The 15,632-nt window shown below is 43.4% G+C and overlaps 1 protein-coding gene across 3 annotated transcripts in view; it reads left to right on the top strand.

Moving 5' to 3' along the window:
* The window catches only part of ITSN1 (intersectin 1), a 206,838-nt gene that overhangs the window by 131,496 nt on the left and 59,710 nt on the right, over positions 1-15,632 (top strand). For all 3 annotated transcript variants that reach the window (XM_077765491.1, XM_077765490.1, XM_077765489.1), the window contains exons 20-23: positions 6,852-7,099; positions 9,687-9,846; positions 13,161-13,366; positions 14,171-14,253. In XM_077765491.1, the coding sequence (XP_077621617.1) occupies positions 6,852-7,099; positions 9,687-9,846; positions 13,161-13,366; positions 14,171-14,253 (697 nt within the window). The remainder of the gene's footprint in view (positions 1-6,851; positions 7,100-9,686; positions 9,847-13,160; positions 13,367-14,170; positions 14,254-15,632) is intronic.

The raw sequence follows: 15,632 nt of genomic DNA, 5'->3' as shown, positions 1-15,632 counted from the left end.
AGAATATTGAAATAATTTCTTAGCAAAGAAATACCTTTCTGAGCTAAAACCAGAAGCCATAAATGATAAAAATGAACAGATTTGACAATGTAAAATAATTTATACTTGTACGTTGCAAGATACATCCATAATAAAGACTCCAAAAAGTTAATATGAAAGAAACCCACAAATTATAAAAGTTGTCCAAGGATATGAGGAGGTATTCATACAGGAAGAAAAGTAAATGATTTGAAAAATATATAAAAGGAAGCTTTATCTCTTTGGTGATCAGGAAGTGCAAGTTAAAAAAACAGCATTTTTCAGTTCTCAACTGAGCAAGTTTAAAAGTTTGGCAACATCCCGCTGTCAAGAGTATAGGAAAGTAGATGTAATATACACTACCAGCATGATTGTATGAATTGGCTAAGCTATTTGAAAAGCAATTTGACAATACCTATTTAGATTTAAAATTCTTATTCCCCTTGACCCAGAAATTCTGTTATTCTTCCTCTGCTAGACTGTGTTTTGGCATTTGCACAAATATATGTGTACTTGGATGTTCACTGCAACATTGCTGGTAAAAGCAAAAAAGGAACAGCCCAGTATAGTAAGGAAATAGTTTGAATAAATTATGATATAGCTGAACAGTATGATCAAGGTGTTTGTAAAAAAAGTCACATAGATCTACATATACAGATAAGCTCGCCAGTAAAACAAAAAAAAAAAAACTAACAAAAAACCAGGCAGAAACTATATGTAGAATGTAATTGCATTTTGGTTAAATAAAATATTGTGTGTGTACATGTGAATGTTTTTTATGTATGTAGTTCAAGTCCTGGAATATAGACATGAAACTGTTAACATTGGTTACTGCTGGGCAGTAAAGAGGGGCTTTTGTGTTTCATTTTCTTGTACTTTTGTATTATTTTCACATTTATAAATGTTTCAACACTTGCAGTTTTTAAATGAAACATTTTTAATGGGATTAAATCCAGCTTTGACAAGTAGAACAGAGAATGTCTACCCAGGACTGGAATGGTGTTTGCTTTATCTATCTCAGACATCCCAAATATGTAGTGAAATGTGGAATGTACTGCAAGGCATAATTTGCTGGCCTGCTGAAGGGGAAGCAGCTCCTCATTTTATTTATTTTTTTTAAATGTTTTTTTATTTATTTCTAGAGGAGAGAGGAGACAGCGTGAGCAGGGGAGGGTCAGAGAGAGAGGGAGTCACAGACTGAAACAGGCTCCAGGCTCTGAGCTGGCAGTCAGCACATAGCCCGACGTGGGGCTCGAACCCACGAACCACGAGATCATGACCTAAGCGAAAGTCAGACGCTCAACCGACTAAGCCACCCAGGCGCCCCAGCTCCTCATTTTATAATACGCAGTGTAACATGACACCCCAAGAGACATTCAACTATATTATCTTCATGACGTTAACAATCAGTGCAAAAAAATAGAGAAATTGACATGAAATAGTAACAAATTTTTTATTCCCTAAAGTTTCAGGTCAAGAAACATGGCCGTGAAAATATGTAGTAGAACATTACTATCAATCTCTTGGCTGAATAATCAGGAATTCTCTTATTTTTGTGGGCACAATAATCATAAGATTCTCAGATTTCTCAAACTTCCTTGAAAAATAGCTGACTATCCTGGTTAGATTTTAGAAACCTAGCATTTCCTTTTTTTAGTGTAGGCAGTCTTGGAGGGAGCTTTAAAAAGTATTTTGTTTTTTGAAAAAACTTGACTGTCCAGTTTTCTCCCCAAAAAAATTTTTTTATGGTTAACAAAAATTAAAGTGGTATCTTGTATATAGTCCTGTTCTAATATTATTCATAATATAAAGAAATATGAGAAGATATCTGTGAATGCTCACTAACTCTGTTGGGAGTTTAAGAGGACAGGAGTCAGAATGGACTGATACACTCAGGGAAGAACTTCTTAATGAAAGCTTCTTGATGGAGTTTGACCTTGATAGCTAGAGCTTAGATGCTGTGGACATTGATACAGCCTGTCTCTTATTCGAAGGTCCCAATATTTGGAGGACGAAGAACTCAAATTTGACTTCCATAATGTATTGGAATAGCATTAGAGATTAGAAGACCTTTCTTTGCTCGCTGCCATTTTGTTGAAGTTTGTTTAAAGAGCACAGGCTGATCTAACTCAGCAGGTTCAGGTGGTGCAGGGCTAACTACATCAGAACTGCTCAGGAACTTAAAAAAAATATAACCATTCCAGGGCTCACCCCCAGAGACTCTGGGCACTTGTCTCCAAATACAGCACTCAGAATCTTCTCCAGGTGGTTGGTTCTGTTAGGCAGTCACTAACGGGAACCACCCATCTAACCTAATGCCTTTTTCCTGTCACAACTAATCCTAAATCATTTCTGGAAAATACCTGTCTCTTAGACATATCCTTAAAACATACACACACACACACACACACACACACACACTCTCTCTCTCTCTCTCTCTGTAGAGATTGTCAGCTATCAGTCAGTTCAGTTCACTCTGAAAATCATTTCTAATTTGGTGTTATTCTCATAACATTATTACATTCATCGTATTTCCTTTTTTTTCTCTTGATGGAGGTTTTTTTTTTTTAATGTAGTCAATACCATTTCTTTTCTGCCTTCCTTTGATTTCCATAGCCTTAATATCTGAGGTTGGCTTGTTTAGTAACAGTTGGTCATAGTATCATCACTGCTTTGAGGAACCAGCATGTACTTGATTCCAACAGTGGGGCCAAATGCGGCCCACTGCCTGTTTTGTAATAAAGTTTTATTGGAACACAGTTAGACTTACTCATTTGCATGTTGCCTACAGCTGCTTTTGTGCTACAAGGGGAGCATTGAATAGTTAGAACAAAGGAAGGATTTCCTGGATTAGAGTTTAAGAAAACACTTTCAATATTCTAATCCAGAAGTTTGGGGGAAACATTATATTTACAAGCTGGCAAATTCTTGAAACACATGCTGCTCCCCATAGTCCTTAGCAGACAGCCACAGCAGCTGGTCTGAGTCGGTACACAGTTTGAATCTCTTTGCTGTCCTTATTCTATGTCGTGATTGTGAGGGGAGAGGGAATTTCTGGTTCCTTTCTCTGCGACAAGGTAAGAGGTTTTAGAAATATTTGTGCTATCAAATGAATTTAGCAGCCACGAAGCACATAAACCTTGAGAAAAGAGATGTAATATTATCGGGCTCCAGCCAAACGTACTTGATCCTAAGAGCTGCTGTGAGCATTTGCCTGTTGCTTCCAAGCCCTACAGCACACAGTGTGTGTTAACGTTTTGTGCACTAGATCTGTAACATTCCAGATGTGTATGAACTATCTGGGGTTTGTTTGTGTTTCCTACGTTGATGAGGTTCTTTTATATTGACCGCAAATGCTTTGAGGTGTTGCACTGGGGCTGGTTAACTGAAATTCTATGGAGACCAACACTGTTAAGATTTCAGATCCCCCCTAACTTTTGGCCACCAGTCGATGAATTTACTTTATGTTAAAGTCCACGTTATATCCAGCCATGTCACAAAGTTTGTATGCCTAACTGTTCTCATTCTATTCTAATCTTATGTGCTGCTTTTCCCAATTGGATTGGCATTTTGGGTAAAGTTTCCCAAATCCAGGAAGAAATATTTCTCCCTTTCATATGAAAACTTTGTGCTTTTTCTAAGTGGCTAATTTAATATTAGGAGTGAATTTTTATTACACCCTTCGAATCTTAAAATTAAGTCATTCATTAAAATTAATGGATTCCTATCAGAACAGATCAAGCTAATTGAGACTATTGTTTGGTCAAAGTTGACCAGGAAATTTCCTTGGTTAAAAGGGAATAACTGAGGGGCGCCTGGGTGGCTCAGTTGGTTAAGCGTCCAACTTTGGCACAGGTTATGATCTCGTGGTCCGTGGGTTTAAGCCCCACATCAGGCTGTGTGCTGACAGCTCAGAGCCTGGACCTTGCTTTGAATTCTGTGTCTCCCTCTCCCTCTGCTCCTCCCCTACTCATGCTTTGTTTTTGTCTCTCAAAAATAAATAAATGTTAAAAAAAAAAAAAGGAACAACTGATTTCACTATTACCCTGAATGATGGAGAAACTCTTATTTGCCCAGATAAGAGGCTGATGTGACACCTTCTCCCCTTCCTAAGTATATGGAATTCCTTTCAGAGGCAAAGCTTGCTTTCTGTTCTTATCAGGAGATCCAGGAGAACAGGGTTGGGTGTGATCAGCTAAGTAGGGTGCAAGCTAGACCTGCCCACAGGGCAGGACATTTCCTTGGGGCTTCAGATCCAGTTCCAGATGTCGGTCCCAAAAATCTTGTTAACCAGATAAGACCCTGTGTCTCTAAGGAATGACAGTAAATCTTAGGACATAATCAAGTAGAGCGGCTGACATTTAAGGAGGTCCTACCTGGACAGACCAGTAGAAGTTCCAGACAGGCCATGGTCAAGGATTGACCTCCAGCTCTAAAGGATTACAGCTGGCAAGAAGGCAAACCCTGCAGGCCCCAGGCAGGTTCCTAGAGCAGAGGACCAGAGACTGTTACCTAAAGTGAGGGTCAGGACCAGGCTTTTAGAACAGGACAAAAGCCCAAATGAGACAACTTCAGTACAGAGTCAGAGCTGGACACCAGGAAAGAATCTATCATTAAACGCTTCTCATATGACAGCCAGGGTTTTAAATATTTAACAATCCTCATGGCCACCCTAGTAAGACAGGTACTATTATTATCCTCATTTCACAGATGAACAAACTGAGGCAGTAGGAGATGAAAGTTGCCCAGTTTCAGTTAATGAATCGTAGAACTAGTATTTAAATTGGGGCCGTCTAATTGCAGTGCCCTACTTATGACCATCACACCTTGCTGTCTTGAGGCTAAGTGACTGTGTCAGGCTCAAGTTAGTGAGTTAGGCTCACCTTTGGTCCTAGAATGAGTGGAGGGGGATAGGAGCTTGACTGTTGGATTTGCTGAGGAGTTTGGGAGCCCCTGGCACCATCTGGCCTAGAAACAGCCGTTTCCAGTGCAAACCTGTGGCAATATTTAAATGAGTCATAATCACCAATAAATATAAATGAAGATAGAAAGGCATTTCTAGCCACTTGAGTTTAGCATAAAATCCAAGCGGAAGAAAATGTCATCTTAAATCTTCATCTAGGCAAACAGTTGGGGCTGCACAGAAAAAGGAACGTCAGGAGAAAACTGTGTGGGGGAGTTGAATGAAAAGTGGCTAATGTGTTCACGTCTGATGTAAGTGTTAGCAAGAAAATTGGAACCATAAAGCAAAAAATAGAACCTCTGAAGTAGTATTGCTCTTTATCTCAGGGAACTCCTTTTCAGAGAATTCGCAGTTTTAAAAATTGCTTTTGCCCCTGACATTAAGGGTTCCCTGAGGTGGAGCAGAGTACAAGCATCATCTATTTACTGAATATTTTGTAAATCAGATGTAGAGTTAACTAGTAAGCCCAGGATTCTACTTTTTCTACCCTGCCCCAAGCAGTTTTAAAATTCTATATGCTAATAAACATTACACTTACTCTGCACTGAATACAGATAGTACATATTTGGTTCCATTTTGGAGCTTGATATATTTTTATTTTTATGGTTTTTTAACTGTATGTTTTGAACGAACTAGAAAACTAGTATTTTTGCCCATTTTTCCAAAGTTACTGTTAAGATCCTACCTACTCATTTCTATGATTTCCAAGGAACAACATTAATGTCTGATGCAGCGTTTAATGTTTTATCTCCTCAGGCAGTGTACTAAGGGATAAAAATAAGAGATGGTCTTTGATAGACCTTGATTTGATAGGGCAATAAAAATAGTTTTCTAATAGTGAATGTAATTTTCCTCCAAAGTCAGTCTCCTGTGGCTCATAAAATTGTGAGGGTAACTCATAAAGATAGGTAGAACCATTCTGGTGAAATTGAATGATCCTTTTAAATCAGAATTAAAGTGCAAACATTAAAAGCACTTGATGTAATAAATAGCCTCTGTGAGAGTTTTAAACAGCAGCTTTCTGTATTCTCATGTGCACTTTTAGTGCATTAAAGTTAAATTTATATAAAAGAAAACTATAGGACCTCATTAATAAAATTCACTTGCTATGAATAATCACTTTCTGGATTTTCTCATCATGTATCTACGGAGTCTTTAAATGGCTTAAGGTCAGCTTTGCTTCCCATGGAAACTATCTAAGACTGTTTTTATCGTTCTTACCCATGTGCTAAACAAATACTACTTAGTTATTAGAGATATTTAAAGGTTTTTAAAATTTGTTTTGTTTTGTTTTTAATTGGGGGGGGGCGAGAAAGAGAGTGAGTCCCAAGCAGGCTCCATACTCAGCACAGAGCCTTGACTTGGGGTCCAAACCCACGACCCTGGGGTCATGACCTGAGCCAAAATCAACAGTCGGATCTCAACTGACTGAGCCACCCAGGCTCCCCATTAGAGACCTTTGCTTTCAATTTTAAATAATAAGCCCAAGTTAAGTTATTTTTAATAATTGCCTCACTTCCTGAGTGATGAATTCTATCAAATCACTTTCCAATTCAAGGGAACTCTAAAAACTTAAACTATGGGCCTGAGGACTTTAGTCACTTTATCTTAACTACCATCACTAGAAAAAGAAACAACAAAGCTTTTAAAAAGCACAGAGTGAGAGCTTGAATTACAACAGATACTGTTTTTTCAGAGTTAATATTTAGAGGCCATTTTTCCAGACACTGAGACTAGAATAGGATGAAGGAACGTCTGTGCACCGTGTGGCAGGGTCGGAGGCGTGGGGCTTTGTCCTGGCGGAGAGCGTGGTGTCTTTCCGGGGGTTGATATAGCTCCACTTACGTTAAACTTGGTGACTTTCCTACAGGTGGATGAAAGCCAAACTGGAGAACCGGGCTGGCTTGGAGGAGAATTAAAAGGAAAGACAGGATGGTTCCCTGCAAACTATGCAGAGAAAATCCCAGAACACGAGGTTCCCGCTCCAGTCAAACCCGGGCCTGACATGACCTCTACCCCTGCACCCAAACTGGCCATGCGCGAGACCCCCACTCCTGCGGCCGTGACCGCTCCAGAGCCCTCCACGACCCCCAACAACTGGGCCGACTTCAGCTCCACGTACGTGTAGGCACGCTGCCTCTGAGGAGTCTTGAACTCCTCACTTAGTAATCTTTTTAAAGTATTTTTATAGTTCTGGGCTGTACGTCTGCGTAAAGGAGCAGGCTGATTTTCATTACCCCTCTCTCTGACCGCTCTGCCAGCCACTTGTGGATCATGTTGTCTGATCTCAATTTAATTAGTTGATTTCTCAGCAGTGGTAGCCCTGGGACAAAATAAAGCCTATTGTCTCGTTGCGCTCAGTAATTTGGATCTTTCTTTCTTGTGGAAGAAATGGAGAAATACCATTTCCTAATAATCTGACATCCAGGTCAGTCAGCAAGTAGTCTCATTTCCTGCATGTAAACAGCACTTTTTTGCTGGTCAGAAACAGAAATTGAATTCGGTCATGTGGTTCCGAATAAGATAGGAAGCTGTTTCCTTTAAAGCTTTCCTCAGTCCTGTACACACGTACCAGTGAGCAAAGATACGTGTGCTCTTGGCCGCTGTGGGTGCCACGCCCTTGGTCATCAGGAAATGACATTAAAAACTGTGAAAACAGAGGTTTGAAATGATAGAGGAAGCTGATGTTTGCGCTTCTGGTTATGGGACCGTGATCTACATGTACAGTTGTCTAAAAATATTTTCTGCAGGCATCCAAGTTAGAGCGATAGGAATAAGAAGTGTAGTTTCTTTCTCAAGCCTTGTCATCTTTCAGAAAAGACAAGTGGAAGGTAAGGAGTCAAGTCATGCTAGAGAAAGGTCCGGTGGCTCGTGCAGAGGAGAGAAAGGAACGTGGTGATCAAGGGCAGGGGAAGTGGAAGGAAGGGTGTAAGGAATAGCAAGTTTTTCCTGCTCCGATTTTCACGTAAAAGACTTAAGGTGAGGGGCGCCTGGGTGGCTTAGTCGGTTAAGCGTCCGACTTTCGCTCAGGTCATGATCTCGCGGTTCGTGGGTTCGAGCCCCGCATCGGGCTCTGTGCTGACTGCCAGCTCAGAGCCTGGAGCCTGTTTCAGTCTGTGACTCCCTCTCTCTCTGACCCTCCCCTGCTCACACTGTCTCTCTCTCTCTCTCCTAGAAATAAATAAAACATTAAAAAAAAAAAAAAAAGACTTAAGGTGCTAAGAAAGGTCCTCTCTATCTAGTCTCTTCTTAGAAGTAGCCTTCCTTTATTTAGCATGGTTCCAAGTTGAAACTCTCCATTCNAAGGTGCTAAGAAAGGTCCTCTCTATCTAGTCTCTTCTTAGAAGTAGCCTTCCTTTAGCATGGTTCCAAGTTGAAACTCTCCATTTCTCTCTTGATCATGATTAAAAAGTTCGGACTTCTTTTAAACTGAAGCTTAGGCTAACGTAGAAGATAAATAACGTGTTTTCCGAGATTTTGTTTTGCCACAATCCGGCCATTGCGACTGTCTTCCTTGATAAATGTGTGGTGTGCAGTTCTCCGGCTATCATTAGGGGCATCGTACTTTCCAAACCCAGAATCAGGATGTGGCGTGTAACAAAGGAATTCTTTTGATTTTCAAATGTGTTTACGTCTTATAAAGATGTAAAAAGTAAATTACATTTGGATCTGCAGTCACACAAATGCACGTATTTAACATTATAAAATTTACAAAATCAGAACCGCCCCTGAGATCCAGCCAGGCTCCTACTTGCAGTCACCCTGGTGGCTCGGCGAATGGCCTGGCACCTACAGCCGGACGGACAGACAGACCAACAAATGGTGTTAAGTGCCAACTGCCAAGCCGCCATGTGTCCACATGTGGTGTATAACTTCTTTTTTGCTGATTGCACTGTTACTACAAATGACAGTGCTGATTGCGTGAGGATGCTTCTCTGGTGCTTTCAAGTTGCAGAGAGACCCTGTCCCGTATTTCATGTGACCCTCACCACTAACCAAAGTGGCAGAATATTGCTCCCATTTTATCAGCGAGGAAATGAGGATTCGGAGAAACTATCGTAATTTGCCTGATATTCATCGCTAGTGAAGCTCAGATTCAAAGCCAAGTCTAAGACTCTTTCCTCCCCATTGTGTTCTTAAACTTTTTTTTAAAGAATATTTATTTACTTATTTACTTTTGAGAGAGAGAGCGAGAGCACGCGTGAGTGAGCCAGTTACAGAGAGAGAGAGGCAGACAGAGAATCCCACAAGGTGCAGAGAGAGAGAGAGGAAGAGAGTGCGGAGCCCAGAGTGAGGCTTGTGTTCATGAACCATGAAATCATGAGCTGAGTGAAAGTTGGATGCTTAACTGACTGAGCCACCTAGGCACCCGTATTAATTTTTAAATGTTTGGTTTTTTTTGAGAGACTGCGAGAAGGCAGGGGAGTGGGTGCAGGGCGAGGGGTGGGGGTGGGACAGGGACAGAGGATCTAAAGCAGGCTGTGCCCTGACAACAGAGAGCCCGAGGCGGGGCTTGAACTCACAAACTGTGAGATCATAACCTGAGCCCAAGTCTGACGCTTCGCCGACTCAGCTACCCAGGTGCCCCAACTTGAACGTTAGGAAGCCCCACAAACGTCCTGGGTGTGCGTCTGCGTCTGCGGCGGGTGAAAAGCTGGCGCCTCAGCAAGTCCTTGCCTCTCACGGGGCCTGCTTCTCCTCCTAGGTGGCCCACCAGCACGAGCGAGAAGCCAGAAACCGACAACTGGGACGCGTGGGCAGCCCAGCCCTCACTCACCGTCCCAAGTGCCGGCCAGCTACGGCAGAGGTCAGCCTTCACTCCAGCCACGGCCACCGGCTCCTCTCCCTCCCCCGTGCTGGGCCAGGTGAGAGCAGTCGTGGGCGCGTGCGTGTCCGCATGCCGTGGACAGTGGCAGCACCGGCACGTGCGTATCGACGGTTATCTGTGTGCGCCTGGGGCAGCTGGCACCGCGGGATCCGGCTCACGTTTTGCCAAGACCATTGAGGGGCCTGAAGAGTTCAGAGGAGGGTGAAATCCTGTACAGGCTGACCAGGGAAGCTTCCCTGAGGAGGTGGCATTTGAGTGGCATCTTACAGTGGGTAGATTTTAGAAGGAGGTGCAGCAGGCTGCCCTGTCAGCCAGAGATACTGCAAGGGGAGGCTTTAAAGTAGGAGAGGAGGGCGTTTCGGGGGAAAGCACGGGCCAGTCAATCTGGGGAGACCCCTGAGTATCTATCAGAAAACACACTGACTATTATAAGTCAGTGGGAAGCTCTTAAATGCTTGGCTAAGAAAGTATCTCTGAAAGGATAAAGTAGTTCTGAATATTGCTACCCAATACAATAAAGCTGTATTTTACTTACTACAGTAAAGACAAAGGGATGAAATGTCTATAAATAAGCAAACCAAGCAGAGCAAAACCCTGTCTGGCAGGCACTCGGGGGGTCAGGCAGTTTCTGATATGAGAACAGCATTCGTGGGGAGGCTCGGAGCTGAGGGCGTCGAGTGGCACCAGCAGCCAAGGACAGAGATGCGCACCCCTTGGAGCCAAAGGAAAGGAACACAGTCTGGGATTGAGCAAAGGATTTGGCCTCAAAGACAAGCAGGGAGGGCACAGGGAGAGATTTTTAGTTGGCTTTTAGGCGTGTTAAGTTGAAGATGAAAGTGGGGCACTAGGTGGTCCCATCTGACAGGCAGTTGGAACATAGGTCAGCTCCGAGAAACACGTGAGATCTTCAAAAAAGAGAAAACCGAGCAAGAAAATGGAAAATACGCGGAGCTTGTGTGCTCTCCTATCCGGGAGAGGAGCACGAGCCCCCGGCCTGACCTGCCCCTTCCCTTTGCTTCTGTCCTGGCTCAGCTGTTTGCAGAAAGGGGGTGGCGATCGGGGCGGGGAACGTTCCGCGTGGCGAGAGGAACGTACCCGTGGCCCGGGAAGGAGTCAGGTAAACCAGTGGCAGAGAGCTGGGGAGGCAGAGGGGGGCCAAGTGGAAAGATCTGTGGCAGCGGAGGGGGCACCGAGGAGAGAGGGAAGCAAGCGCTAGAGTCAAGCACCGGGAACGGAACGGGGTGGGACGGAAACAAGAAAGAAGACGGGATCCTTCTTCTGGGAGAGGAACGGGCAGGAGAGGCCAGAGAGAAAGGAGATCGGGTGGCAGGGTTCTCGGGAGGGGCCCTGAGGGCCTGCGGAGTGCACGAAATCGGATTGAACAAAGAGAAGGCCTGCCTGGCTGGATGGAACCGGAGTCTGTAACTGGCCGTCTCTGCACATTGTCTCCACTTTGTGCAGCAATACGTACTTCACAGTTTGGGACTAGAAATAGCAATAGCAGCAGAAGCTCTGCTACTGTCGCAGTCATTACTGTCACGGCAACACTAAGGACAGATTTATTAAACTCTCTTAATAAGTGAAAGCGTCTCTGTTTTATAATGTGGAAACTGAGGCTTAGGGAGATTAAACAGTTGTCCCAAGTCACGAAATTGGTAAGTGACATGCTTGGGGTCCCAGCGCTGAGCCCATGCTCTTTCTGTCCAGCTCCAGGCTGGTAATCAGGACGTTTCCCTGTGGAATGGTTGACAAGGCAGAGACAGGGAAGTCGNGCAGCCGAAATGGCTGCCCCTGGGGTCTGTTCTTGGCTAAGAAATGAATGGAGGAGGCTGGGAAGATTCAGCAGCACAAAAGAGCCTCGAGCTGCCGGGGTGTGGGGGGCGGGTTGCCAGAGCCCCAGAGAAGAGAAGGGGAGGTAGAGAGTGTATGGGCTTTGAAGGGGTGCACAGCTGAGATGGAAGGAGGTAGGGGTGTCATCACTTTCAAAAGGTGAGGCTCCAGGAAGACCAGGACATAGAAGTCGTGAATATGGATGCTGGGGCTGTTCGACCTGGCATAGATACTCAGTTTATCAGACGTAATCACAACGCAGAGTCGAGAGGAAAGTGTCCTCTAGAAGCAGGTACAGGTTGGCTCCAAATGAGCCGTCTTTGGGCATTGTTCTTGTTTCTGTCCATTTTCATCGATGATTGCATGTTGATGTCTTTTTTTTTTTCTTGGTATTATGATATTGTAATGGTTTTACGTTACAGTTTTTAAAAAGATAATAAATGCCTCACCCTGCCTTTCCAGCCTCTGCTCCTCCTACACCCCTCCATGAAACTAGGCCGCACGCGTCCCGGGACTGTGCTCCACTTCCTGGACCCTTGGCAGTGGACCACCCCGAGGCCTCTGCCCGTGCCGTACCCTCGGCCCAGAGTGCGCTTCCTCCGAAGCCCTGGCCCGCAAAATCCTTGTCGTCCTTCAGGGCCCGACTCCAGCGCCGCCTCCTCCATGAAATGTTCCCTGTCGCCCTCGGGCACAATTCATTCCTCTTTTCTCTCCGTTCCCACAGCGAATAGCTGGAGCCTCTTTGTAGTCGATTTTGTTCTGACTGGCGGTACATGTCCCTGTGTGTATCTCTCCTTCTTTCCCGTTAATTGTGAAGTCTTGGCTGATAATATCGTACTGACCTTTTAGTGTACTGCTTTATGGTTAATAAAGTCTTTTACCCTAAATTATTTTGAGGAGGCGGAGGTGGCATTTATTCATCTTTGTAACCCCACGTGGCCTTTGCATGTAGATGTTTGTGATGGATTACAGTGGATCTGTGCCAGCCAAACCCCTGTGTCTCTAAAAAGAACTAAAACAAGCACCGTACAACGGAGGGCATATTTCCCCGTGTCCGCCTAGGCTGTGATATCTGTTATTTATCCTTTGAGACTCCATAAGATTTCTGCTCCAGTATTAATCGTTCACCAAACATCCAAATCAGATTGGAAATGGGGGAGGGGTGCTCTGGGCCACTTGGGGGTTTAAATCGAACCAAATATAAAAGGCACACGGCCAGGTGCCACAAAACAAATACGACCTCCTGGCTTGTTCAAATAGGGAGTTCGAGATGGCCGGACAATGGTCCTGTGAATAGGCTGGCAGGTTTTTGCCGTCTCCTTTTGAAACCAAGCGATCACTAAGAGACAGTGAAGCGTCCAGCCCCCGTGCAGCCCCGAAGCAGAATCCTTTGTGGCTGTGTGTGTGCTGTGCCCATGTGCACCTCCTCCTGGAAAGGGGTAGTCATGCCAGTGTTCGTGGGGCCTGAATTGCTAACAGATCACAGAGTAATGAGCGGTCCTTTATGTATTTCCACACAAGGGTGAAAAGGTGGAGGGGCTCCAAGCACAAGCCCTGTACCCTTGGAGAGCCAAAAAAGACAACCACTTAAATTTTAACAAAAACGATGTCATCACCGTCCTGGAACAGCAAGACATGTGGTGGTTTGGAGAAGTTCAAGGTCAGAAGGGTTGGTTCCCCAAGTCTTACGTGAAACTCATTTCAGGGCCCATAAGGAAATCTACAAGGTATTTGTGTGTTTATCTGCTTCTATTAGATGAAACCAATGTTGGGCATTAAGTTATTGCTTGCATTAGTTACGATTCACGGATAGGGCTGTGGGATTATTTTGTCTTCTTTGATCTTTTTTTTTTGTCTTTTGATCTTTTAACTACAAAAGTTAGAGTACATATCCACAGAAGGCAGCCTCTGACAGATAAATGTCATTTTTTCTTCCCTTGTGGAAGCCTGGATGTCTTGTTTTTCACTGATTTCTGTAAGAGGGAATTCTACACCGAGACCTTGAACATTTGTGGATTTGTTGGCAACGATGCCTCTCTCTATGCTTAGTACCCAGCCTTGTGCCAAGTACACATGAATACTCACAGCCCCAAAGCATTTGGGGAAACAGTGGAAGGAAGTCTTTTTGTGTTAGGAACCCTATCGCATGGATTCTGTAACTGAAAGGCTGTGGTTTAATTATTGCAGTCATGTCGGTGTTCAAAACAAATTACGAGCTTTAAGAAGATAAAAAATAGCAAAAATACTGGATGAGCATGTATCATTCAGGCTTTGAAATAGACCAGTAGACACTGACTGTGCACCCAGCATTGCAGGTGCAGAAGCCCAAGAATGTGAGCCTAGCATCGTGCCTTGTGCTCCTTGTGTGTTTTAACTTAGTCCAAGGACAGCTGTCTCAGCTGTAGATGGCTCAAAGTTTTCAACGTTAAGCGGCTTTAAAAAAATAAGTAAATCAAGGGAGATCAATGTCATTTGTATGATTTTTCTTCGAAGATGAAAATTAAAATCCTTTCTCTTCCAACCTCTTTCAGCCTGGATTCCGGTTCTTCAGAAAGTCCCGCTAGTCTAAAGAGAGTAGCTTCTCCAGCAGCCAAGCCAGCCGTTTCGGGAGAAGGTGAGAGTCTGAGTCCAATTATGTCCTTTACAAGGGTCGAAGGGATCACATAATATACACCATAAATGTTTGAAAGAGATTGGATTTCACTTTGAAATAGTTTATGTTCAGTGCATTCAACTCCAAGGTAAAATGAAAGGTTAAGATCTTTACAGAAGCAAAGGACTTTCAAAATAGTATCAGATCTATTGATCACAAAAACTGTATCTTCTAATTCTGTTTGATTCTGAGCCCTTTGACTTTTGAAAGAGGCCCATCAGCATAACTAGGGATCAAGTTTTGTGAGCATTTCTGTCGCTGAATTGTGGTCATGGCTGCCCTGAACATAGTCTGTTCCTCCCTGACTCGTAGATTAAGTGTTTTGTTTTAGAACTGTAACTACACAGTCGAGTAAAGCTGTCTGTCACGGCAAGCTCAGTGCCATCTCTCCTACCTCACAGGAAAGCGAGAAGTTCAATTTTTCTGTTCCTTGTAAATAACCACACCAGATGATTTAGGCCTAAAAAATTCATTTTGAGTGCCTATTACACTATTAATTAATTGCTTTATTTCCTGGTCTTTACTCCATGACATAATTCTAAGGATTGTATATGCCTATATTTGGGATGGGTTTTTAAATGAACAAAACCCACATAATCCGGGCTCTAATGGTGAAAAATCTCATGTCTTCTCTGCATTCAGTGTAGCCATTATTGTAGTCTTCATTGAAGAATGCTACCTACACTTGACACACTTTCCACTAGACATCTGAACAGGGTTGGTAGCTAGCAGATGTCTGCCCAGTTATGTACTAATTTTTCATGGGTTCCTCGAATAAATTATATGAAGATAGAGGGGCCTCTTTAGTTTGTTTGCCATCATGAGACTGTTGCATTCCTTAGAAACCTTGCCTTGTGAAAAACAGTCATTAAAACAATTTTTTCAGTGCAGACAGCAAGGAATAAGGTTTAGTGGTATTTCAGACTCAAGGTAACAAAATTTCTTTTTCAAAGGGAATTTTAGGAGCAAACACGTTTATAGTTTCGAGGTATAGCGGTAAAACCTCATCACTACCAAACAAATTCAGCATTTTGTTGCATCCAGTTTTTGCTATTTCTACCTAAACAATCATTGGTATAGTTCTATCTATGTACATTCTTATCAATTGTCTGAATGAGTTTTTTATCCACTGTGAGCAGAATAAGGCAAAAAAAAGCTTTTTTTGAATCATAGCACATGCAGTCAATATTGTATAAAGCAAATCATGATTCCGCTCAAACTCCGTGTGTGTTGTATCTAGTTAAGTCTCATCAGAGGGCCGAAGTTTATACCCTGGCTCTCACCTAATAGCCATATAATTTTGGTCATGCCTCTACTTCCTCATCTGTAAAGTGGACATA

This window comes from Crocuta crocuta, unplaced genomic scaffold (assembly GCF_008692635.1).
Source record: "Crocuta crocuta isolate KB4526 unplaced genomic scaffold, BGI_CrCroc_1.0 scaffold84, whole genome shotgun sequence".
Lineage (NCBI taxonomy): Eukaryota > Metazoa > Chordata > Mammalia > Carnivora > Hyaenidae > Crocuta > Crocuta crocuta.
This window is presented reverse-complemented; position numbering and strand designations above follow the sequence as displayed.